The sequence below is a fragment of the Oncorhynchus masou genome, chromosome 19 (assembly GCF_036934945.1).
Source record: "Oncorhynchus masou masou isolate Uvic2021 chromosome 19, UVic_Omas_1.1, whole genome shotgun sequence".
In the NCBI taxonomy this organism is placed as follows: domain Eukaryota; kingdom Metazoa; phylum Chordata; class Actinopteri; order Salmoniformes; family Salmonidae; genus Oncorhynchus; species Oncorhynchus masou.
The window spans coordinates 12,623,930-12,649,964 of record NC_088230.1 but is presented as its reverse complement, the minus strand read 5'-3'; the positions used below and the strand labels follow the sequence as shown (position 1 = coordinate 12,649,964).

Below are 26,035 nucleotides of genomic sequence, written 5' to 3'. Positions count from 1 at the left end.
ACCCATATATTCAGTACATCCCAGGTCTCCCCAGTGAGCCTCACCTCCAGGTCTTTGAAGTTGTCCAGGAGACACAGCTTCTCAGGGACTGACTCCAGGTGATCCACCGCCAGCCTGGTGCTCTGAATAGATAAAGGAATACAAGGAGGTTAATAATACTGCACATTAGCTTTACCCACAATACAACACAGCAAGGTGCTGTATCCAACTACTATTCATGTCAATTCAAAAGGCTTTATTGCACTGTCACACAATGTCCTAAAAAAGCTGCTATAAGTGGGCACGGCAGTAGGCTGCTATAAGTGGGCACGGCAGTAGACTGCTATAAGTGGGCACGGCAGTAGGCTGCTATAAGTGGGCACGGCAGTAGGCTGCTATAAGTGGGCACGGCAGTAGGCTGCTATAAGTGGGCACGGCAGTAGGCTGCTATAAGTGGGCTTAAATGAACTAGTGATACTAGGAAAGTGCAGTGTGCTGGTATATATTTCCGACATAGTACATGCACAGTGGCTTCAGAAAGGATTCACATCCTTTGACTTTTTCCACATGTTGTTGTGTTACAACCTGAATTTAACATGGATTACATTGAGATGTTTTGTCACTGGCCTACACATAATATCCCATAATGTCAAAGTGGAATTATGTTTTTGGGACATTTTTACAAATGAAATAAAAATGAAAAGCTGAAATGTCTTGAGTCAATAAGTATTCAAGCCCTTTGTTATGGCAAGTCTAAATAAGTTCAGGAGTTACTATGTGCTTAACAGGTCACATAATAAGTTGCATGGACTCACTCTGTGTGCAATAATAGTGTTTAACATGATTTTTGAATGACTACCTCATCTCTGTACCCCACACATACAAAGACCAGGGAGGCTTTCCAATGCCTCACAAAGGGAACCTACTGGTAGATGGGTAAAAATAAATTGCAGATATGAATATGAATATCCCTTGGAGCATGGTGAAGTTTTTAATTACACTTTGGATGGTGTATCAATACACCCAGTCACTACAAAGATACAGGCATCCTCCCTAACTCAGTTGCCAGATGAAGGAAACTGCTCAAAATTTTCACCATGAGGCCAATGGTGACTTTAAAACAGTTTAGAGTTTAATGGCTATGATAGGAGAAAACTGAGGATGGATCAACAACATTGTAGTTACTCCACAATGATAACCTAAATGACCGAGTGAAAAGGAAGCCTGTACAGAATAAATAATATTACAAAACATGCATCATGTTTGTCACAAGGTACTAAAGTAATACTGCAAAAAATGTGGCAAAGAAATGAACTTTTTGTCCTGTGTTATGTTTGTGGCAAATCCAAAACATTAATGAGTACGACTCTCCATATTTTCAAACATTGTGGTGGCTGCATCATTTCATGAGTATGCTTGTAATTGTTAAGGACTGGGGAGTTTTTCAAGATACAAATAAACAGAATTGGGCTAAGCACAGGCAAAATCCTAGAGGAAATCCTGGTTCAGTCTGCTTTCCACCAGACACATTGACAAGAATCTAAAACACAAGGCCAAATCTACACTGGAGTTGTTTACCAAGAAGACAATGAATGTTCCTGAGTGGCAGTTTTGACTTAAATCTAATAATAGAAATCTATGGTAAGACCTGAAAATGGTTGTCTAGCAATGATCAACAACCAATTTTGGACAGAGCTTGCAGAATCTTGAAAAGAATAATAGGCAAATGTTACACAATCTAGCTGTGGAAAGCTCTTAAGAGACTTACACAAAGACTCTGACAGCTGTAATCGCTGCCAAAGGTGCTTCTACAAAGTTTGACTCAGGGGTGTGAATACCTACGCATTTCATTTTCCATCAATTTGTTCCAAAAACAGGTTTCATATTGCCATTATTTGGTATTTGTGTGTAGATGGGTGATTTAAAAAAAAATGTAATGAATCCATTTTAAATTCAGGCTGTAACATAACAAAATGTGGAATAAGTCGAGGGGTATGAGTCCTTTGAAGGCATAGGTCTACAGATAGACAGCATTTGCAAGATGACAATTGAAGTAGCTCCACTGACAATCCGTTATACGAAGACAAAACAAAAAGCAATTGTCATCGAGGGTTGTATTATTATTGCTACATCATATTAGACAGACAGGTCTGTATTGTAATTCCATTCTATTCAGACTGCAGCTTCGTCCCAAATGAGAATAGGGTGCCATTTGGGACTCGGGCTGTATGTTTTTGTGACATTAAAGAGCTGGGGCTGTTGGAGAACATTACACAGACTGCTCCTCTGATCGCAGCGGTAGTTATGTAAACGTGAAACCCTGCTCACTGCCTAATGAATCAGCTACGGTATGCGCACACATGCTGTAGAGTGCATTCGGAAAGTATTCAGACCCCTGACTTTTTCTACATTTTGTTATGTTACAGCCTTATTCTAAATTGATTAAGTAGTCTTTTCCCCTCACCAATCTACACACAATACCCCGCAATGACAAAGCAAATACTAGTTGAGAAATGTCTGCAAATGTAAAAAAAAAAAAAAAAAGGAAATATTAAATTTACATAATAATTCAGACCCTTTACTCAGTACTTTGCTAAAGCACCTTTGGCAGCGATTGTTGTAGAAACATCTCAAGGATGATCAATCGAAAAAGTATGCACCCGAGCTCAATTTCGAGTCTTATAGCAAAGGGTTCTGAATGCTTATGTAAATAAGATATTCTGTTTTTTTAAATAAATTAGCAAAAAAATTCTAAAAACCTGTTTTCTGTTAGTCATTATGGAGTATTGTGTGTAGATTAATGAGGAACCATTTTTATTTAATCCGTTTTAGAATAAGGCTAAAACGTTAACAAAATGTGGAAAAGGGGTCTGAATACTTTCCAAATGCACTGTACATACACACACAGGTCGATACCCTGTGCCACAGTGGTGTAGCAGTAAGCAGGAATGATCTGAATGGATGGGCTTCGCAGGTTTTTTTATTAAAGCTAATTGAAGTCGAGGCCGCTGGCCGCGACACACAATTGTGATGGATAGAGAGAGAACACAGATCGCTTCATAGCTTCACAGCCCATAAATACTCTTAGGTCAATACGGCCTGTCGATATCCCTAACGAATGTGTCTGTCGGTTTGGGTTGACGTGACATGGAGCGGGTGATAAAGGATGTTTGAGTGGGGTGTTTACATTCTCCTGCCCGGGGTCAATGTTTGTTGTTGAGTCAGTGGACCCTAGTCAGTGTCTAATGGTCCTTACATATACCTGATCATGTTAGCTTTATGGTGATTGAATGATGCTCAGCGCTTCTATAAAAACAAATCACTAACAATTTACCATCTTCAACTTAGGAGTCAGAGTTTACAAATAACCTTCTCTAGTTTGAGTTCATTAAGCTATCAAGAGGGAAGCCATATATCTGTTTATACGTTTTGTTCACTATGTTGAAGGTAACACACTCAGTAGAATGGCCTTACTGAAGAGCTCAGTGACTTTCAACGTGGCACCGTCATAGGATGCCACCTTTCCAACAAGTCAGTTCGTCAAATTTCTGCCCTGCAAGAGCTGTCCGGGTCAACTGTAAGTGCTGTTATTGTGAAGTGGAAAAGTCTAGGAGCAACAACGGCTCAGCTGCGAAGTGGTAGGCCACACAAGTTCACAGAGCGGGACCGCCGGGTGCTGAAGCGTAGTGCAACACTTACTACAGAGTTCCAAACTGAGTCTGGAAGTAGACGTGGAAACACGTTCTGTGGAGTGATGAATCGCACTTCACCATCTGGCAGTCCAACAGACGAATCTGCTTTGGCGGATGCCAGGAGAATGCTACCTGCCCCAATGCATAGTGCCAACTGTAAAGTTTGGTGGAGGAGGAATAATGGTCTGGGGCTGTTTTTCATGGTTTGTAATAGGCCCCTTAGTTCTATTGAAGGGAAATCTTAATGCTACAGCATATAATTACATTTTAGACAATTCTGTGCTTCCAACTTTGTGGCAACAGTTTGGGAAAGGTCCTTTCCTGTTTCAGCATGACAATGCCCCATGCATAAAGTGAGGTCCCTACAGAAATGGTTGGTCGAGATCAGTGTGGAAGAATTTGACTGGCCTGCACAGAGCCCTGACCTGAACTCCATCGAACAGCTTTGGGATGACTTGGAAAGCCGACTACGATCCAGGCCTAATCATCCAACATCAGTGCCCGACCTCAATAATGCCCATGTTTTTGGAATGAGATGTTCGATGAGAAGCTGTCCACATACTTTTGGTAATGTAGTGTATAAACAATTAAATCTTACCATCTCCAGATCCAATATACGGTCCTGTGAAGACAAGAACCACAGTTACTTATTGTTTAATGACCAAGAGATGTGTATGAGTGACTGAAAGCGTGTCAAAGCTTAAACCACTAAACAGTGAGTCAGCAAGGCGTGTGTATTGCCAATAAACAAGCAACAGGGGACGGAACAGAAGAAGCTGTGGAGAACACGCTCCTCTCTCTCCTCCCTCTCATCTGGCTCCTGAGTGATGTTGGTTCTCTAATGATGCATAAGTGATGCGATGCATCTTATCGGCCTGTCACTCATCCATCCCCACACCTGCTAGATTCCCTCCCTCCCTCCCTCCTCCCCCCGTCCTGTGACTGCGCTGGCTGTTGGGTGGCAGCAGTGTGTGGTTGAACTCGACTCCTCATTCTTCTTAATTAAAGGCCTGGCTGGGTCCGAGGGGACTGATTAATTATAGCAGGTGCACACACACGTACAGACACAGATGGGCCCCAGTACACACACACGTACAGACACAGATGGGCCCCAGTACACACACACACACACCACTTTGAGGAGAAAATGGAAAACACACTGTGTGACTGGACAGGACTGCCATGGGGTTTAGGACGTTATAGCTGGATTGGGGATGGTGTGTAGTGATGTTTAATAGAAGAGAGAGGGGAGGCAGTACTAGTACTATAACAGGGTACTCTGTCTGAGGGTGAGTCTGTGTGTTGTGGTCCTGGACAGCAGGCTGCATTGTTCAGACAGAAGAGCAAGGCCAACATGGGTTTCTGGCTCACCTGAAGACTTCTCATCTCATTTTCCTTCCTCCGAGTCTTCTCCAGGAGTTCTTTAAAGAGACAAGCACATGAATAATTACCATCTAATATAATATTCACATAGACAGAGGCATTTGGGACCCACAGCCTTAACACCTTGACTAGCCATGCTATCAGTGGCTATGAAACTTTTCCTATTCTGAACAACCTTGCTGTCAGTCTCAACACCTCCCTAAACTTGGTCAAATCAAATAGATTGCTGTGATTGCTGCTCATTGGTCTCCCACTCCCTGCTGTCTGCTGTCTTGCTGAGCTGAGAGCCGCACAGGCTGGGCTGGGAGAGGAGGCTGCTCCCAGCTCACACATTCAATATTCAATCACTAGGCATTGGATGACTGCTTTCTACCCTCGTCCCTCTGTCCCTGCCCACCTCTGTCACTCACACTCACACACACTCCACCACGTGCCCACCCAGCCGGAACCCCATGCCTGCCACCTCAGGAATACCCAAGCAGCCACTGATCCACTTGCCAATCTCCAGATGGCACCAGCGAGACTCTGGCAGTCTAAACGGGTCTAAAGACGACGTGCCACATGACGTGAGAGAGAAAGTCAGACTGCCAAACTGCCTTCTCTCGCTCACTCAGTCGCTCTCCGTTTAATCTTAACGTGTGGAAGTCAGTTGCTGAGGCAAGACCTATAATCCAACAGCTATCTACCACAGACTGTGTTTTAGTAAATAGGGAGGTGTTAAAAGTTAGACCTTGCGCAAGAGAAAGAGTTCCTCTGAAAGGTACCACAGCAGTGTTCAAGAAGGCAAAAGTTCCTCTGAAAAGTATCACCGCAGTGTTTAATAAGGCAAAAGTTCCTCTGAAAGGTACCACAGGAGTGTTTAAGAAGGCAAAAGTTCCTCTGAAAGGTACCACAGCAGTGTTTAAGAAGGCAAAAGTTCCTCTGAAAGGTACCACAGCAGTGTTTAAGAAGGCAAAAGTTCATCTGAAAGGTACCACAGCAGTGTTTAATAAGGCAAAGGTTCCTCTGAAAGGTACCACAGCAGTGTTTAAGAAGGCAAAAGTTCAAAGGCAGACGTTTTTATCTCAATGTCAACTGTGATGGTTTTCAAAAATCTTCTTAGCAAAGAGCAATTTCTGAAACAAGACTAGGACTGTCTGGGAGTGTCTTGAGTGGAGAAGGGAAAACTGAAAATGATTAGCTATTGGCAGAGAAGTTTGGAACTCTTATCGGTTTATTAACTCATTTCAAAGTCTTTTTAAACAGCTCTTACACTAAAAGGGCATTATCATCATTTTCACAATATTATTCCAAACTCAGTGTGTAAATACAGCGGGGCAAAAAAGTATTTAGTCAGCCACCAATTGTGCAAGTTCTCCCACTTAAAAAGATCAGAGAGGCCTGTAATTTCCATCATAGGTACACTTCAACTATGACAGACAAAATGAGGGAAAAAAATTAAGAAAATCACATTGTAGGATTTTTAATGAATTTATTTGCAAATTATGGTGGAAAACAAGTATTTGGTCACCGACAAACAAGCAAGATTTCTGTCTCTCACAGACCTGTAACTTCTTCTTTAAGGGGCTCCTCTGTCCTCCACTCGTTACCTGTATCAATGGCACCTGTTTGAACTTGTTATCAGTATAAAAGACACCTGTCCACAACCTCAAACAGTCACACTCCAAACTCCACTATGGCCAAGATCAAGACCAAGACCAAACAAAATTGTAGACCTGCACCAGGCTGGGAAGACTGAATCTGCAATAGGTAAGCAGCTTGGTTTGAAGAAATCAACTGTGGGAGCAATTATTAGGAAATGGAAGACATACAAGACCACTGATAATCTCCCTCGATCTCACCCTGTGGGGTCAAAATGATCACAAGAACGGTGAGCAAAAATCCAAGAACCACACGGGGGGACCTAGTGAATGACCTGCAGAGAGCTGGGACCAAAGTAACAAAGCCTACCATCAGTAACACACTACGCCGCCAGGGACTCAAATCCTGCAGTGCCAGACGTGTCCCCCTGCTTAAGCCAGTACATGTCCAGGCCCGTCTGAAGTTTGCCAGAGAGCATTTGGATGATCCAGAAGAAGATTGGGAGAATGTCATATGGTCAGATGAAACCAAAATATAACTTTTTGGTAAAAACTCAACTCGTCGTGTTTGGAGGACAAAGAATGCTGAGTTGCATCCAAAGAACACCATACCTACTGTGAAGCATGGAGGTGGAAACATCATGCTTTGGGGCTGTTTTTATGCAAAGGGACCAGGACGACTGATCCGTGTAAAGGAAAGAATGAATGGGGCCATGTATCGTGAGATTGAGTGAAAACCTCCTTCCGTCAGCAAGGGCATTGAAGATGAAACGTGGCTGGGTCTTTCAGCGTGACAATAATCCCAAACACACCGCCCGGGCAGCGAAGGAGTGGCTTCGTAAGAAGCATTTCAAGGTCCTGGAGTGGCCTAGCCAGTCTCCAGATCTCAACCCCATAGAAAATCTTTGGAGCGAGTTGAAAGTCCCCAAAACATCACTGCTCTAGAGGAGATCTGCATGGAGGAATGGGCCAAAATACCAGCAACAGTGTGTGAAAACCTTGTGAAGACTTACAGAAAACGTTTGACCTCTGTCATTGCCAACAAAGGGTATATAACAAACTATTGAGATAAACTTTTGTTATTGACCAAATACTTATTTTCCACCATAATTTGCAAATAAATTCATGAAAAATCCTACAATGTGATTTTTCTAATTTTGTCTGTCATAGTTGAAGTGTACCTATGATGAAAATTCCAGGCCTCTCTCATCTTTTTAAGTGGGAGAACTTGCACAATTGGTGGCTGACTAAATACTTTTTTGCCCCACTGTATATATAAAGTAGAGGTCGACCAATTAATCGGAATGGCTGATTAATTAGAGCCGATTTCAAGTTTTCATAACAATCAGAAATCTGTCTTTTTGGACGCCGATATGGCATATTTTATTTTTTTACACCTTTATTTAACGAGGCAAGTCAGTTAAGAACACATTCTTATTTTCAATTACGGCCTATTTACAGTGGGTTAACTGCCTTGTTCAGGGGCAGAACGACAGATTTTTACCTTGTCAGCTCGGGGATTCAATCTTGCAACCTTACAGTTAACTAGTCCACTGAATTGAAACTGAATTGGTCCACCCACACAAACAGTGTGGTGAAGAAGGCGCAGCAGCGCCTCTTCAACCTCAGGAGGCTGAAGAAATTTAGCTTGTCACCAAAAGCACCCACAAACTTTTACAGATGCACAATCAAGAGCATCCTGTCGGGCTGTATCACCGCCTGGTACAGAAACTGCTCCGCCCACAACCGTAAGGCTCTCCAGAGGGTAGTGAGGTCTGCACAATGCATCACCGGGGGCAAGCTACCTGCCCTCCAGGACACCTACACCACCCGATGTCACAGGAAAGCCATAAAGATCATCAAGGACAACAACCACCCGAGCCACTGCCTGTTCACCCCGCTATCATTCAGAAGGCGAGGTCAGTACAGGTGCATCAAAGCAGGGACCGAGAGACTTAAAACCATCTCAAGGCCATCAGACGGTTAAACAGCCACCACTAACATTGAGTGCCTGCTGCCAACATACTGACTCAACTCCAGCCACTTTAATAATAGAAACATTTATGTAAAAATGTATCACTAGCCACTTTAAACAATGCCACTTAATATAATGTTTACATACCCTACATTACTCATCTCATATGTATATACTGTACCCTATACCATCTACTGCATCTTGCCATCTTTATGTAATACATGTATCACTAGCCACTTTAAACAATGCCACTTTTATGCTTACATACCCTACATTACTCATGTCATATGTATATACTGTACTCGATACCATCTACTGCATCTTGCCTATGCTGTTCTGTACCATCACTCATTCACATCTTTATGTACATATTCTTCATCCCTTTACACTTGTGTGTATAAGGTAGTTGTGGTGGAATTGTTAGGTTAGATTACTCGTTGGTTATTACTGCATTGTTGGAACTAGAAGCACATGAATTTTGCTACACTCACATTAACATCTGCTAACCATGTGTATGTGACAAATAAAATTTGATTTGATTTCCAACGCTCTAACCACCTGCCTCACGAGGAGCCTGCCTGTTACGCGAATGCAGTAAGAAGCCAAGGTAAGTTGCTAGCTAGCATTAAACTTATCTTATAAAAAACAATCAATCATAATCACTAGTTAACTACACATGGTTGATGATATTACTAGTTTATCTAGCGTGTCCTGCTTTGCATACAATCGATGCGGTGCGCATTCGCAAAAAAGGACTGTCGTTGCTCCAACGTGTACCTAACCATAAACATCAATTCCTTTCTTAAAATCAATACACAGAAGTATACATTTTTAAACCTGCATATTTACCTAAAAGAAATTCAGGTTAACAAGCAATATTAACCAGGTGAAATTGTGTCACTTCTCTTGCGTTCATTGCACGCAGTCAGGGTATATGCAACTGTTTGGGCCGCCTGACTCGTTGTGAACTAATTTGCCAGAATTTTACGTAATTATGACATAACATTAAATGTTGTGCAATGTATCAGGAATAATTAGACTGCCACCCGTTAGATAAAATACGGAACGGTTCCGTATTTCACTGAAAGGATTAATGTTTTGTTTTCGAGGTGATAGTTTCCAGATTTGACCATATTAATGACCGAAGGCTCGTATTTCTGCGTGTTATTATGTTATAATTAAGTCTATGATTTGATAGAGCAGTCTGACAGAGCGATGGTAGGCACCAGCAGGCTCGTAAGCCTTCATTCAAACAGCACTTTCGTGCGTTTTGCCAGCAGCTCTTCGCTGTGCTTCAAGCATTACGCTGTTTATGACTTCAAGCCTATCAACTCCCGAGATTAGGCTGTTGTAACCGATGTGAAACAGCTAGTTAGCGGGTGTGCGCTAATAGCGTTTCAAACGTCACTCGCTCTGAGACTTGGAGTAGTTGTTCCCATTGCTCTGCATGGGTAACGCTGCTTCGAGGGTAGCTGTTGTCGATGTGTTCCTGGTTCGAGCCCAGGTAGGAGCGAGGAGAGGGACGGAAGCTATACTGTTACACTGGCAATACTAAAGTGCCTATAAGAACATCCAATAGTCAAAGGTATATGAAATACAAATCGTATAGAGAGAAATAGTCCTATAATTCCTATAATAACTACAACCTAAAACTTCTTACCTGGGAATATTGAAGACTCATGTTAAAAGGAACCACCAGCTTTCATATGTTCTCATGTTATGAGCAAGGAATTAAACGTTAGCTTTCTTACATGGCACATATTGCGCTTTTACAACACCTTGTTTTTGCATTATTTAAACCAAATTGAACATGTTTCATTATTTATTTGAGGCTAAATTGATTTTATTGATGTATTATATTAAGTTAAAATAAGTGTTCAGTCAGTATTGTTGTAATTGTCATTATCACAAATACATTTAAAAAAAAATATATATTTTTTGAATCGGCCAATTATTCTGATCAGCTTTTTTTGGTCCTCCAATAATCGGTATCGGTGTTGAAAAATCATAATCAGTCGACCTCTAATATAAAGCACAGGGAAATTTAATTTTGACTGCACTGGGCCTTTAAGTTGGCTGACCTGAACTTAACCAATTGAAAAGTAAGAGGGAGTAAAGTACACTGGCACTGGCAGCAACTGTCTGCAACCAAAAACTTCCTCTGAAAACTTCTGAAGTAAGTTACGATGATCAAAGACATGAGGAGTGCACCCAGTGAACTGTATATCTAAGATGTGTTGCTGTTTGTTCCTAATGAGACAGAACATTTCCAGATGGTCCAATTTAGTTTTCTGATGTTTTGTACCAAATCGCCTTAATGATATTGTAATGAACTAGCAGGGAGCAGGACTCGAACCCTCGACCTTCGAGCCCGAGGTCCGGCGCTCTATCGACTGTGCCGCAAAAGCATTCTTGAGCAGAGTCGAATTCCGCGCTTACAAACCCAGGGTCGTTACAATATACAGCTACCATCCTCTTGGGGAGGCAGGGTAGGCTAGTGGTTAGAGCGTTGGACTAGTGACCGAAAGGTTGCAAGTTCGAATCCCCGAGCTGACAAGGTAGAAATCTGTCGTTCTGCCCCTGAACAGGCAGTTTACCCACTGTTCTTAGGCCGTCATTGAAAATAAGAATTTGTTCTTTAACTGACTTGCCTAGTAAAATTAAAAATAAAAAAAAATCCCAAGGGGAAGGCAGAGTTGGGGGTTAGACAGCATCATTGTAAATAAGAATGTGTTCTTAACTGACTTTCCTAGTGAAATAAATACAAATTACTATGGTGTCTAGGATCCACAATGTAATGGCTGGGAATTGCCAGGGACCTCACGACACGATATTATCACAATACTTGGGTGCCGATACGATATATATTGTGCTTCTCACGATTCTATATCTACTGCTATTCAATACAGCGATTTGATATTCCAAACATATGTCTGCTGCAGTGAGAGCATGAGAAAATTAAGTTTAGATTATTCAGGGAAATAAAAATGCTGAAAACATGTTGGCTCGCTATTTACATTTTAGGCATTTAGCAGATGCTATTATCAAGAGTGACTTACAGGAGCAATTAGGGTTAAGTGCCTTGCTCAAGGACACATCGACATAATTTTCACCCAAGCTCCGTTTCCATTGGCACTAGAAAGTCATGTGACTGTTATGCATTTTCAGAAATGAACACAAATTAAGAACTACAGACAAAAACAAGGACACTCGAGCAGATAGAACACAACCATAATGAGGCTTGCTACATGTCGGACAATTCATTACCAACCGTCTAGATGGAAGAGAAAAAGCCTGGCTTCGCTTATGTTGCTAGCTAGCAAGATGTTGATGAATGTAATTCACCCTCACCATGCTGTAATTAACGTTAACCCAAACTCCAACCATTGCCAGAGACTCAGCGCCACGTATTTAGCTTGCTAGCTAAACGTCGTCGCAATCATAAAAGGCTAGCTATCTTAATTACTACCTTGCTGGCAATGGCGTTGCTTATTAGCTAGCTAGCTAACCAAGCGAACTAGAAGACAGGTTTGATATGATGTAGCTAGCTAGATAGCCTTTCAATACGACCTGGCCAGCAATAATTCCTGATAGCTAGCGAGCTTGTTTCAAGCTGATTTGCTAGCTAGCTAACGTTAGGTAGCTACCATTAAAGGGCTGGCTGTTGTCATACATTGTGTAGCACAAAAATGAATCAAGGATCATGCTATGGTGGTAATTCGTGTTATGTCTGACTACTGCAGTACTGCTTGCCCATGCGCAGATACAGTCGATTAGCACTAGTTAACGCTACCTAGCAAAAACAAAATATTGAAGTATTGATATAATATTGTCCCCCCCCACACACACACACTACACAATGCCACGCTGTTCCAGCCAGAGCAGTACAGCACATCTGCATGAGAGAGACTGGTTGATTAGGTCTTTGTTTTACACAGACTGACGATGGACAGACAAAGGGAGGAGGGAGCTCTGAATTAGACGGAGTTTCCCCTGGTTGTTGTGATGAAACCTGCTCTGCTGGGTCCCCCTTCTCTAACTCATTATCAAGAGTCAAGTTTAGAAAATGGGAGAGAGAGAAGAGCTTCCCTGTGTGGATGTGAATGTGTGGGAGGAAAAAATGAGAGGAACAAACCAAGTGCATTTGCAGAAATGAACACAAATTAAGAACTACAGACAAAAACAAGGACACTCGAGCAGATAGAACACAACCATAATGAGGCTTGCTACATGTTGGACAATTCATTAGCAACCGTCTAGATGGAACAGAAAAGGCCTGAATGAGCCCATATTGCAGCTCTTAAACTGATGTATGGGAGCTTTAGAAGTTGACCCTCAATCAATGAATCAATCGGATCCAGCCCTACCTTTCTTCTCTGTGCTGATAGAGTGCAGTAGTTTCTCCTGCTGGTCCAGTCTCTGTAGCAGAGCCTGTCTTTCAGAGTCTCTGCTCTGCCTCAGTCCTTTCAGCTGTTCTCTGTCCTGCTGGACCTGCCGACGCAGCTTTCTCTCTCTGGCCTCATGGACAGACACCTCCTCACATAGCCAACGCAGCTTGGTCTGGAACACACACACACACACATTTCATAATGCAGTCATACCCACAATGACACACACGCAGGTTGTTTCTCAGTCTCTCACATTCAAACCCCCAAAAAACCTGATGAATTGTCAGTTTCTCCCAATAGCGACAGGTGGGTCAATGCTTTGAAAGTATCTCCATAAAAGATGGATAATGTAGTGTACCTTAGTCTCAGCCAACCAGCGATGAGGGTCTTTCTGGAGTCCAGGATTGAGGGATATGGCCTAGACATAACAAAGACAGTTAGTTCTAGAAGTTTGGAAACCATCAAGATTTGAAGGTGTAGAAATCCCAGAGCCCTAAACCGCTCCTACATTCTCAGAACGGTGAGTGGGAGCTATAAATGGCCATTTCCAGCAACATCACACACACAGTTGAGAGAGACACACAACATTCTCTGACTGTCACATAAAAAAAGAAACCATTTGCTCCCCTGACATACCCTTCTGCTGTCAACACAGCCTGAATCTCTGCGTGGGTCAGCAGTGGCAGACAGAGTTGGGCATAACAGACAATGTGTACGTGTGTGTGTGTGCTTGCTTTCCTGCAAGTGCGTACGTGCGTCTACAACTGTGTGAAAGTGTGTGATCATGTACAGAGGTAGCAACCTGCCCCTTCCTCTCCCTGTACCCTTTAGCGATCAAAAGCCCGGTTTGTAATGTTGGGAGGCTGATATATAGGAGGAGTAAAAAGCTCTGTTTGACAGACAGCACCCAGGTGAAATGAAAGAAAGACGGAACTGGCAGCAGAGCAGTGATGTCGGAGCAGGGTGTGAGATGCATACTGCCTACATAAACAGCTGCTTGTTCAAAACTCCTCCAGAAAGAGAGAGAAGAGGGGGAGTAGAGAGGAGGAGGAGGGGGAGGAGGAAGAAGATGAGGAGGGGGAGAAGGAATGAAAAATAGGAAGAAGGTGGAGAGGGGTTGGATGAAGGAGGTGTTATAGTTATGTAATAGTTGATGAAAGGCAGCTTAATGCCGCTTGTTCCTCTCTAACCTTTAACGTTAATGATCCCCCACATTAGCCCAAATCCTTGACACAGTTTGACTCCTTTACAACATGACAAATTACAGATGAACATTACATTAGGCCGACTCGCCTCGGTGCATATTGGAAAATCTATATGCTGGAGCAAAGAGGGCTAACTGGGTTCGTTAAACTCATCAGAGGGGGAACAGGACAGGGTTTGTGGGAATATTTTGTATTGCCCTAAGAGACTGGGACATTTAAAGGCCTTTTGTGTTTTGGACTACAAACACACATGCTACCAACTCACTCTTCACTCTGTGAATGAATACAGATTATTGCAAATCATCTAATGTAGATAGACCTCTGAGTCACTCTAATCAATACAGTATGAGCTATTCTTGGTTGGGCTACTCCTGTGCTGTGACTTATGTATATATGGTGTGTCTTATCCACTGGCTGTCTGGCAAACATGCTACACTAGGCAGTCTCTTCTGCTGATGTGTGTGTCTGTCTGGCAAACAGGCTACACTAGGCAGTCTCTCCTGCTGATGTGTGTGTCTGTCTGGCAAACAGGCTACACTAGGCAGTCTCTTCTGCTGATGTGTGTGCTGTCTGGCAAACAGGCTACACTAGGCAGTCTCTCCTGCTGATGTGTGTGTCTGTCTGGCAAACAGGCTACACTAGGCAGTCTCTTCTGCTGATGTGTGTGCTGTCTGGCAAACAGGCTACACTAGGCAGTCTCTCCTGCTGATGTGTGTGTCTGTCTGGCAAACAGGCTACACTAGGCAGTCTCTTCTGCTGATGTGTGTGTCTGTCTGGTAGCACGACTCTCTCTCCTACACTATTCACATCAGCAGAGTAAATACCTGCCTGTCGACCCAATGGACCCCTTTATCTTTACACCTCTCTAACAACACCGCTATGGGTTTAGGTTAAAGTGTGTGAGGAATAGGTAAGGGTGTGTTAAAGTGTGTGAGGGATAGGTGAGGGTGTGTTCAAGTGTGTGAGGGATAGGTGAGGGTGTGTTCAAGTGTGTGAGGGATAGGTGAGGGTGTTACATACAATAGGCATGGTAACATGCAATTAAATGTCAATAGAAAAGCCATGACACGAGCCTATCAGACACAAGCCTACCAGACGAGCTAGATTACTTCTATGCTCGCTTCGAGGCAAATAACACTGAAACATGCATGAGAGTATCAGCTGTTCCGGAAGACTGTGTGATCACGCTCTCCGCAGCCGATGTAAGTAAGACCTTTAAATAGGTCAACATTCACAAGGTCACAGGGCCAGATTATTTAATTTTATTTAACCTTTATTTAACTAGGCAAGTCAGTGAAGAACAAATTCTTAATTACAATGACGGCGGTACCGGAGCGCCAAGTCTAGATCCAAATGTTTTCTAAACAGTTACTACCCCCAAGCCATAAGACTCCTGAACACTAATCAAATGACTACCCAGACTATTTGCATTGCCCCCCCACCCTCTTCTGCACTGCTGCTACTCTCTGTTATTATCTATTCATAGTCACTATAATAACTCTACCTACATGTACATATTACCTCAATTACCGTGACATCGGTGCCCCCTGCATATTGACGCTGTACCGGTACCCCCTGTATATAGCCTCACTATTGTTATTTTACTGCTGCTCTTTATTTATTTGTTAAATTAATTTTTTTTGGGGGGGGGTATTGTTCTTAAAACCACATTGTTGGTTAAGGGCTTGTAAGTAAGCATTTCACTGTAAGGTCTGCACCTGTTGTATTCAGCGCATGTGACAAAGTGTGATTTGATAACGGAGGAAAATGGAGCATTTGCTGCGGTTCCAGCTGTAGACTTTGTAGCTTTAGTTGGAAGGATTAAATGGTATGAGTTTACTTATCAAAATAACGTGCAGGCATCACGAGCATATGTCAATTAAGTGAATGTGCCGCTTTTGTGATGGGTGTTAAAGTGTGTGTGAGGAATAGGAATGGGTGTGTGTGAGGAATAGGAATGGGTGTGTGTGAGGAATAGGAATGGGTCTGTGTGAGGAATAGGAATAGGTGTGTGTGAGGAATATGAACGGGTGTGTGTGAGGAAAGGGTAAGGTTGTGTTAAAGTGTGTGTGAGGAATAGGAATGGGTGTGTGTGAGGAATAGGAATGGGTGTGTGTGAGGAATAGGTAAGGTTGTGTTAAAGTGTGTGTGAGGAATAGGAATGGGTGTGTGTGAGGAATAGGTATGGGTGTATTAAAGTGTGTGTGAGGAATAGGTATGGGTGTGTGTGAGGAATAGGAACGTGTGTGTGTGTGAGGAATAGGTAAGGTTGTGTTAAAGTGTGTGTGAGGAATATGAATGGGTGTGTGTGAGGAATAAGTAAGGTTGTGTTAAAGTGTGTGTGAGGAATAGGTATGGGTGTGTATGAGGAATAGGAATGGGTGTGTGTGAGGAATAGGAATGGGTGTGTGTGAGGAATAGGTAAGGTTGTGTTAAAGTGTGTGTGAGGAATAGGAATGGGTGTGTGTGAGGAATAGGAATGGGTGTGTATGAGGAATAGGTATGGGTGTGTGTGAGGAATAGGTATGGGTGTGTGTGAGGAATAGGTAAGGTTGTGTTAAAGTGTGTGTGAGGAATAGGAATGGGTGTGTGTGAGGAATAGGAATGGGTGTGTGTGAGGAATAGGTAAGGTTGTGTTAAAGTGTGTGTGAGGAATAGCTTTGGGTGTGTGTGAGGAATAGGCAAGGGTGTGTAGGAGTGCATGTATTAGATACAGAAAAATGTGAATGTGTGTATTTGGAATAACAAAGGCAATAGTATGTGTGTATGGAACACATTTGGGTGTGTAGGGGTGTGAGTACGGAATTGGTACAGGTGTGTATGAGTGTGTGCCTATCGGGAATAGTTGATGGTGTGTGTTTACTTTGAGTTTGTCCTGGGAGTCCTTGAACAGTGCTCTGCAGGCAGCATCTATCTCCTCTGCTACAGAACTGAGGATGGACTCCTGTTCAGTGTCCAGACGAGACAGTCTGTCCTCTAGTGTCGCTACAGCCTCCTCTGACCCACGCCTCCGTTCCTCTCCCTGAACCATGCACTTCACCTGGAGGCCGGAAAAAGGAGAGAGAGCGAGACAGAGCGAGAGGTGACTCAAGATTACAACTGTGGTTATTACAGCTTGGTCTTCCTCTATGTGGTGGACAATGCAAAAATGAAAGTTTGGCCAAGCTTCCATTTCCAACATCACAACAGAAGAGACCCCAGAGAAAAGCAGTCGGACAGATGGACAGGTTGGGCAGAGACAACCGCGAACATCGGACCTCACTCTCCACTTGAAACGTTCCATTGTCAGCTCCACCTCCCCATACAGAGTCAATACTCTCTGGGTCTCTATGGAGATACATTCATCAATATGTCAATGTAAACTAACCGGCCAGGGGGAGAGGGAGGCTGTATGTGGATCAGTTATTTTTTATTTCACCTTTATTTAAACAGCTAGGCTAGTTGAGAACAAGTTCGCATTTGCAACTGTGACCTGGGCAAGATAAAGCAAAGCAGTGTGACAAAAACAACACAGAGTTACACATGGGATAAACAGACGTACAGTCAATAACACAATAGAAAAATCTATATACAGTGTGTGCAAATGTAGTAAGATTAGGAGGTAAGGCAATACATAGGCTATAGTGGCAAAATAATGACAATTTAGCAATTAAACACTGGAGTGATAGATCTGCAGAAGATGAAGGTGCAAGTAAAGATACTGGGGTGCAAAGGAGCAAAAAAATAAATAACAACATGGGGATGAGGTAGTTGGATGAGGATATTTACAGATGGGCTGTGTACATACAGGTGCAATGATCGGTAAGCTGCTCTGACAGCTGATGCTTAAAGTTAGTGAGGATTTTATAAGACTCCAGCTTCAGTGATTTTTGCAATTCGTTCCAGTCATTGTCAGCAGAGAACTGGAAGGAAAGGCGGCCAAAGGGGGAGTTGGCTTTGGGGATGACCAGTGAAATATACATGCTGGAGTGCGTGCTACGGTGACGAGTGAGCTGAGATAAGGCAGGGCTTTACCTAGCAAAGACTGATAGATGAACTGGAGCCAGTGGGTTTGGCAACGAATATGAAGTGAGGACCAGCTAACGAGAGCATACAGGTTGCAGTGGTGGGTAGAATATGGGGCTTTGGTGACAAAACAGATGGCACTGTGATAGACTGCATCCAATTTGCTGAGTAGTGTTGGTGGCTATTTTGTAAATGACATCGCCGAAGTCAAGGATCGGTAGGATAGTCAGTTTTATGAGGGTATGTTTGGCAGCATAAGTGAAGGATGCTTTGTTGCGAAATAGGAAGCTGATTCTAGATTTAATTTTGGATTGGAGATGCTTAATGTGAGTCTGGAAGGACAGTTTACAGTCTAACCAGACACCTAGGTATTTGTAGTTGTCCACATATTCTAAGTCAGAACCGTCCAGAGTAGTGATGCTAGACGGGCGGGCGGATGGAGGCAGCGATCGGTTGAAGAGCAGGCATTTAGTTTTACTTGCATTTAAGAGCAGTTGGAGGCCACGGAAGGAGTGTCGTATGGCATTGAAGCTTGTCTGGAGGTTTGTTAACACAGTGTCCAAAGAAGGGCCAGACGTACAGTCAATAACACAATAGAAAAATCTAGAAAGGTGTCGTCTGCGTAGAGGTGGATCAGAGAATCACCAGCAACAAGAGCGACATCATCGATGTATACAGAGAAAATAGTTGGCCCAGGAATTGAACCCTGTGGCACCCCCATAGAGACTGCCAGAAGTCCGGACAACAGACCCTCCAATTTGACACACTGAACTCTGTCTGAGAAGTAGTTGGTGAATCAGGTGAGGCAATCTTTCGAGAAACCAAGGCTCTTGAGAGTCTGCCGATAAGAATACGGTGATTGACAGAGTCGAAAGCCTTGGCCAGGTCGATGAAGACGGCTGCACAGTATTGTCTTTTATCGCTGGCGGTTATGATATCGTTTAGGACCTTAAACGTGGCTGAGGTGCACCCATGACCAGCTCTGAAACCAGATTGCATAGCGGAGAAGGTACGGTGGGATTCAAAATGGTCGGTGATCTGTTTGTTTACTTGGCTTTCGAAGACTTTAGAAAGGCAGGGTAGGATAGATATGGGTCTGTAACAGTTTGGGTCTAGAGTGTCTCCCTCTTTCAAGAGGGGGATGACCGCAGCAGCTTTCCTATCTTTAGGGATCTCAGATGATACGAAAGAGAGGTTGAACAGGCTAGTAATAGGGGTTGCTAATTTTAGAAAGAGAGCGTCCAGATTGTCTAGCCCAGCTGATTTGTAAGGGTCCAGATTTTAAAGTTTCTGTGTGTGTAACGTTAATTGGAACTAGGCCACTCAGTGGATACTGAGCCAGCAGGCCTTTAGTTACTTAGATAAATACAATGATCTTCTTTAGTACTGTAGGTAAAACTGTCTGTGGTCATATAGGCTGTGAAGGCGTTTGTTCAAGCCCAGCATTAAGCTGATCCTCAATCTGTGGTTAACAGCTACCTACTGTCTTCTATCTACGTCTTTGGGGAAAACCATTTGGGGCTCACCTTGTCGTCCAGCTCCTGCTTGAGTAGCTGGTATTTCCTGCGGAGGTGTGAGCGTTGCTCCTCTCCTTCGCTCAGCTCCTCTGTCATCCGGTCACACTCTGTCTTCATCCTGTCCAGCTTCACACGCAGAGCCCTCACCAGCTCCTTGTCCGACGCGGCATCCGCCTGCAGAGAGGATGCGCAAAACGTGTTGCAAAAAAATGAAATAAGAAATAAAATTGGTTAAAATTGGAAACACTCTCCAACCTTTTAAAAAACACAGGTGAAGGTCTGAGGGAAGCGAATGGGACTGAGGTCTGGGACTGCATGGATAGGCAAAGAGGAGGAAATTGAAATGACATTAAAGAAAAACAGAATTTTCCTGAGAAATTCCCACTTCATCGGGATCGATGCCAGATAACAATTATCTAACTTTACAGTTGGGTTACCTTGACGTTGTTCAATTTTTTTTTGAAGAATCAAGTTCCACCAAGGTTAATTACAAGGGAGAAATATTTATTTTACCTTTATTTAACTAGGCAAGTCAGTTAATAACAAATTCTTATTTTCAATGACGGCTTGGAACAGTGGCTTAACTGCCTTGTTCAGGGGCAGAACGACAGATTTTAGCCCTGTAATGAATTAATATTAATTACAAGGGGATAAATATCCACAGCTATTATAAAGATAATAACAAGCAGTGGAGAATATACGATACACAAACTGTGAGGACTACTCTACACTTCATTGTTCTTAGCCCCAGGTTAGACCGGCCCTGGCCTAGCTTAGCCTGTGTTTTCGGTGCCAACTCTGCTCCGGAGCAGGAGCAGCTAGCCTTGGGTTAAGGTTGGTGCTAGCTCACTTTACAATTTGCAAGTGTGAACACTCACATAGCCCCGGGCTAAAAATCACAGAGCCCCGGGCTAAAATCACCTAGCCCCGGGCTAAAATCACCTAGCCCCGGGCTAAAATCACCTAGCCCCGGGCTACCTTGATCTCCTTGAGGTGATGCTCCATCTCATTCCTCTCCTTCATACAGAGTCGTAGTGTCTCCTGTATGTCTCTATCCTGCTTGGTCCTGCCGTTCTGCACAGTGGCTCTGAGACTGGCCAGCTCCCTCTGGTGCACCTCCCTCTCGAGCTCCAGCTGCTGCCCCAGGGAAGCCCTCAGCTCCTGGGCTGCGGCCAGCCGCACTGCCCCCTCCGCCCCACTCCTCTGGAGCTCCGTCCTGAGCGCCGCCTCCTCAGCTAGACGGGTGGTGAGCTGGGCACGGGCGGAGGTTAACTCCTTCATGGCTGTCTGGAGGCTATGTAAGTCCTTAGAAATGAAAGTCACTTTATGCTTAGTTCATTCATACAAAGCCCAAAGTTTTCATGTCTAGACCCTGGGCAAAAGCAGTTCAATACAGTTGAAGTCGGAGGTTTACATACACTTAGGTTGGAGTCATTAAAATTAGTTTTTCATCCACTCCACAAATCTCTTGTTAACAAACTATAGTTTTGGCAAGTCGGTTAAGACATCTAATTTGTGCATGACACGTGTAAGTTTTCCAACAACTGTTTACAGACAGATTATTTCACTGTATCAAAATTCCAGTGGGTCAGAAGTTTACATACACTTGACTGTGCCTTCAAAACAGCTCGGAAAATTCCAGAAAATGATGTCATGGCTTTACAAGCTTCTGATAGGCTAATTGACATCATTTGAGTCAATTGGAGGTGTACCTGTGGATGTACTTCAAGGCCTACCTTCAAACTCAGTGCCTCTTTGCTTAACATCATGGGAAAATCTAAAGAAATCAGCCAAGACCTCAGAAAAAAAATAATAGACCTCCAAAAGTCTGGTTCATCCTTTGGGAGCAATTTCCAAACGCCTGAAGGTACCACGTTCATCTGTAAAAACAATAGTATGCAAGTATAAACACCATGGGACCACGCAGCCGTCATACCGCTCAGGAAGGAGACGCGTTCCGTCTCCTAGAGATGAACGTACCTAGGTGCGAAAAGTGCAAATCAATCCCAGAACAACAGCAAAGGACCTTCTGAAGATGCTGGAGGAAACAGGTACAAAAGTATCTTCATCCACAGTAAAAACGAGTCCTATATCGAAATAACCTGAAAGGCCGCTCAGCAAGGAAGAAGCCACTGCTCCAAAACCACCAAAAAAAGCCAGACTACGTTTGCAACTGCACATGGGGACAAAGACAGTACCTTTTGGAGAAATGTCCTCTGGTCTGATGAAACAAAAATAGAACTGTTTGGCCATAATGACCATCGTTATATTTGGAGGAAAAAGGGGGAGGCTTGCAAGCCGAAGAACACCACCCCAACTGTGAAGCACGGGGGTGGCAGCATCATGTTGTGGGGGTGCTTTGCTGCAGGAGGGACTGGTGCACTTCACAAAATAGATGGCATCATGAGGTAGGACAATTATGTGGATATATTGAAGCAACATCTCAAGACATCAGTCAGGAAATTAAAGCTTGGTCAGAAATGGGTCTTCCAAATGGACAATGACCCCAAGCATATTTCCGAAGTTGTGTCAAAATGGCTGATGGATAACAAAGTCAAGTTATTGGAGTGGCCATCACAAAGGCCTCACCTCAATCCCATAGAAAATGTGTGGGCGGAACTGAAAAAGCGTGTGCGAGCAAGGAGGCCTACAAACCTGACTCAGTTACACCAGCTCTGTCAGGAGGAATGGGCCACAATTCACCCAACTTATTGTGGGAAGCTTGTGGAAGGCTACCCAAAACATTTGACCCAGGTTAAACAATTTAAAGGCAATGCTACCAAATACTAATTGAGTGTATGTAAACTTCTGACCCACTGGGAATGTGATGAAAGAAATAAAAGCTGAAATAAATAATTGTCTCTAATATTATTCTGACATTTCACATTCTTAAAATAAAGTGGTGATCCTAACTGACCTAAAACATAAAATATTTACTGGGATTAAATGTGAGGAATTGTGAAAAAAGTGAGTTTAAATGTATTTGGCTAAGGTGTATGTAAACTTCCGACTTCAACTGTATATTAGGGAATAGGGTTCCCTTTCAGACTCTGCTATGAAGTAGCCTACCTCCTGGTCTCTCTGGCTGCGTCGGGCCACGGCCTCAGCCCTCTCCTCCAGACTCTGGTTCTCCTCTCTCAGCCTAACCTGCAGGACAGACTGCCGCTGGGCTTCCTCCTCCAGGGCTATGGAGGCCTCCCTCACCTCCCTCACTTCCTGCTCTAGGCCCAGGTGACGTGCCCGTGTCTCCGACAGCTCCACGTCTTTTCGGAGCACCTCTTCCTCGCTCCGAGCCAGACGCCCCAGCACCTCCGCTAGCTCCCTGCGCACCCCTTCAGTCTGCTGGGAGAAGGCTTTCAGCTGGGCCTGGGACAGCTCTCTCTCCTTACACGCCTGGGGGGAGAGGAGAGGGAGGAGAGAGGTGGAAAAGGAGGAGAGGGGAAAATAAGAGCGGAAGAGAGGGATGAGAGTAAGACAAACGAAGGGGGAGAAGTGAAGAGGACAATATATTTAAAGTGCAAACACCAGCTTCAACGTAGATAGTGAAAAGCTGTCGCTCAGCTCAGATTTGTATTAAGGCTATAGGCCTAGCCCCGGTCTGTTTAAGAAAGATTGGTTCGCCTTTCCGTCTCTGATCCAACTCTTACAAATCACCCCACTGTCTAATCTGCTGTCTGAGAGACTGTCTGCAAGGCTTTCTCCCAGCTCAGAGCGCCACTCCTAATCAGTTAATTGAGCACTTCATTCTCTGCCTCCTAATTTATTAAGAGGAGAAATTATTCAGGGTATTCATTCTTGTCACGTAGAGAGCGAGCCAGGTGTGAGTCAGTCAGTCAGTCAGTCAGCTGCTGCTGGGGAGAGAGTTTTGAGGTGACTCATAGCGCAGAAAAACAGAGTGGTGACATTCACACTAATAACGCCTGGCTGACTGACTACAGCTCATCACTTAGCTAAGCCCAGCCAGCCATACCAGCAGCCTCAGTAGATCCAGCAGCTCACGCTTCCAAACCTCTGTATACCAGCCTTGTGTTCTTCAGCCTCATCAGGCCAGTATGAGTCCGAAAAACGCTTTGGCAGCTGCTCTTTGGCTATTAGAAAGCTTAATCAAATCAAAGTTTATTTGTCATGTGCGCCGAGTACAACAGGTGTAGACCTTACAGTGAAATGCTTATTTACAGGCTCTAACTAATGGTGCAAGAAAAAAAAGGTGTGTGTGTGTGTAGGTAAGTAAAGAAATAAAACAACAGCAAAAAGACATTTGAAAAAAAAAAAGAGTAGCAAGGCTATATACAGACACCTGTTAGTCAGGCGTATTTAGGTAGTATGTACATGAATGTATAGTTAAAGTGACTATGCATATAAGATAAACAGAGAGTAGCAGCAGCGTAAAAGAGGGGTTGGGGGAGGGGGCACACAATGCAAATAGTCCGGGTAACCATTTAGTTACCTGTTCAGGAATCTTATGGCTTGGGGGTAAAAACTGTTGAGAAGCCTTTTTGTCCTAGACTTGGCACTTCGGTACCGCTTGCCATGCCGTAGTAGAGAGAACAGTCTATGACTGGGGTGGCTGGGGTCTTTGACAATTTTTAGGGCCTTCATCTGACACCGCCTGGTGTAGAGGTCCTGGATTGCAGGCAGCTTTGGCCCAGTGATGTACTGGTCCGTACGTACTACCCTCTGAAGTGCCTTGCGGTCGGAGGCCGAGCAATCGCCGTACCAGGCTGTAGAATCTTTTGAAGATCTCAGGACCCATGCCAAATCTTTTTTGTTTCCTGAGGGGGAATAGGCTTTGTCGTGCCCTCTTCACGACTGTCTTGTTGTGTTTGGACCAATCTAGTTTGTTGTTGATGTGGACACCAAGGAATTTGAAGCTCTCAATCTGCTCCACTACAGCCCCGTTGATGAGAATGGGGATGTGCTCGGTGCTCCTTTTCCTGTAGTCCACAATCATCTCCTCAGTCTTGGTTACGTTGAGGGATAGGTTGTTATTCTGGCACCACCTGGCCAGGTCTCTGACCTCCTCCCTATTGGCTGTTCATCGTTGTCGGTGATCGGGCCTACCACTGTTGTGTTGTCAGCAAACTTAATGATGTTGTTGGAGTCGTGCCTGGCCATGCAGCCGTGGGTGAACAGGGAGTACAGGAAGGGACTGAGCACGCACCCCTGGGGAGCTCCAGTGTTGAGGATCAGCGTGGCTACCTACCCTCACCACCTGGGGGGCGGCCTGTCAGGAAGTCCAGGATCCAGTTGCAGAGGGAGGTGTTTAGTCCCAGTTTCCTTAGCTTGGTGATGAGCTTTGAGGGTACTATGGTGTAGAACGCTGAGCTGTAGTCAATGAACAGCATTCTCACATTGGTGTTCCTTTTGTCCAGGTGGGAAAGGGCAGTGTGGAGTGCAATAGAGATTGCATCATCTGTTTGGGCGGTATGCAAATTGGAGTGGGTCTAGGGTTTCTGTGAGAATGCTGTCGATGTGAGCCATTATCAGCCTTTCAAAGCACATCATGGCTACGGACGTGAGTGCTACGGGTCTGTAGTCATTTAGGCAGGTTGCCTTTGTGTTCTTGGGCACAGGGACTATGGTGGTCTGCTTGAAGCATGTTGGTATTGCAAACTCAATCAGGGACATGTTGAAAATGTCAGTGAAGACAACTGCCGGGTTGGTCAGCACATGCCCGGAGCACACGTCCTGGTAAACCGTCTGGCCCCGCAGCCTTGTGTATGTTGACCTGTTTAAAGGTCTTACTCACGTCGGCTACGGAGTGCGTGATCACACAGTCGTCCAGAACAGCTGATGCTCTCATGCATGCCTTAGTGTTGCTTGCCTCGAAGCGAGCATAGAAGTGATTTAGGGGCCTCCCGGGTGGCGCAGTGGTTAAGGGTGCTGTACTGCAGTGCCAGCTGTGCCATCAGAGACTCTGGGTTCGCGCCCAGGCTTTGTCGTAACCGGCCGCGACCGGGAGGTCCGTGGGGCGACGCACAATTGGCCTAGCGTCTTCCGGGTTAGGGAGGGCTTGGTCGGTGGGGATGTCCTTGTCTCATCGCGCACCAGGGACTCATGTGGCGGGACGGGCACAGTGCGCGCAAACCAAGGTTGCCAGGTACACGGTGTTTCCTCCGGTACATTGGTGCGGCTGGCTTCCGGGTTGGATGTGCGCTGTGTTAAGAAGCAGTGCTGCTGGTTGGGTGGTGTATCGGAGGACGCATGACTTTCAACCTTCGTCTCTCCCGAGCCCGTACGGGAGTTGTAGCGATGAGACAAGATAGTAGCTACTACAACAATTGGATACCACGAAAATTGGGGAGAAAAAG

The 26,035-nt window shown here is 44.3% G+C and overlaps 1 protein-coding gene across 2 annotated transcripts in view; it reads right to left on the bottom strand.

Annotated features, from left to right (window-relative positions):
• Window positions 1-26,035, bottom strand: part of LOC135505823 (centrosomal protein of 128 kDa-like) — a 46,985-nt gene that overhangs the window by 3,918 nt on the left and 17,032 nt on the right. For both annotated transcript variants that reach the window (XM_064924990.1, XM_064924992.1), the window contains exons 14-22: window positions 22,794-23,117; window positions 20,703-21,029; window positions 19,734-19,898; window positions 17,066-17,242; window positions 13,356-13,415; window positions 12,977-13,169; window positions 5,043-5,092; window positions 4,270-4,293; window positions 45-122 (exon numbers count right to left, since the gene is read on the bottom strand). In XM_064924990.1, coding sequence (XP_064781062.1) covers window positions 45-122; window positions 4,270-4,293; window positions 5,043-5,092; window positions 12,977-13,169; window positions 13,356-13,415; window positions 17,066-17,242; window positions 19,734-19,898; window positions 20,703-21,029; window positions 22,794-23,117 — 1,398 coding nt within the window. The remainder of the gene's footprint in view (window positions 1-44; window positions 123-4,269; window positions 4,294-5,042; window positions 5,093-12,976; window positions 13,170-13,355; window positions 13,416-17,065; window positions 17,243-19,733; window positions 19,899-20,702; window positions 21,030-22,793; window positions 23,118-26,035) is intronic.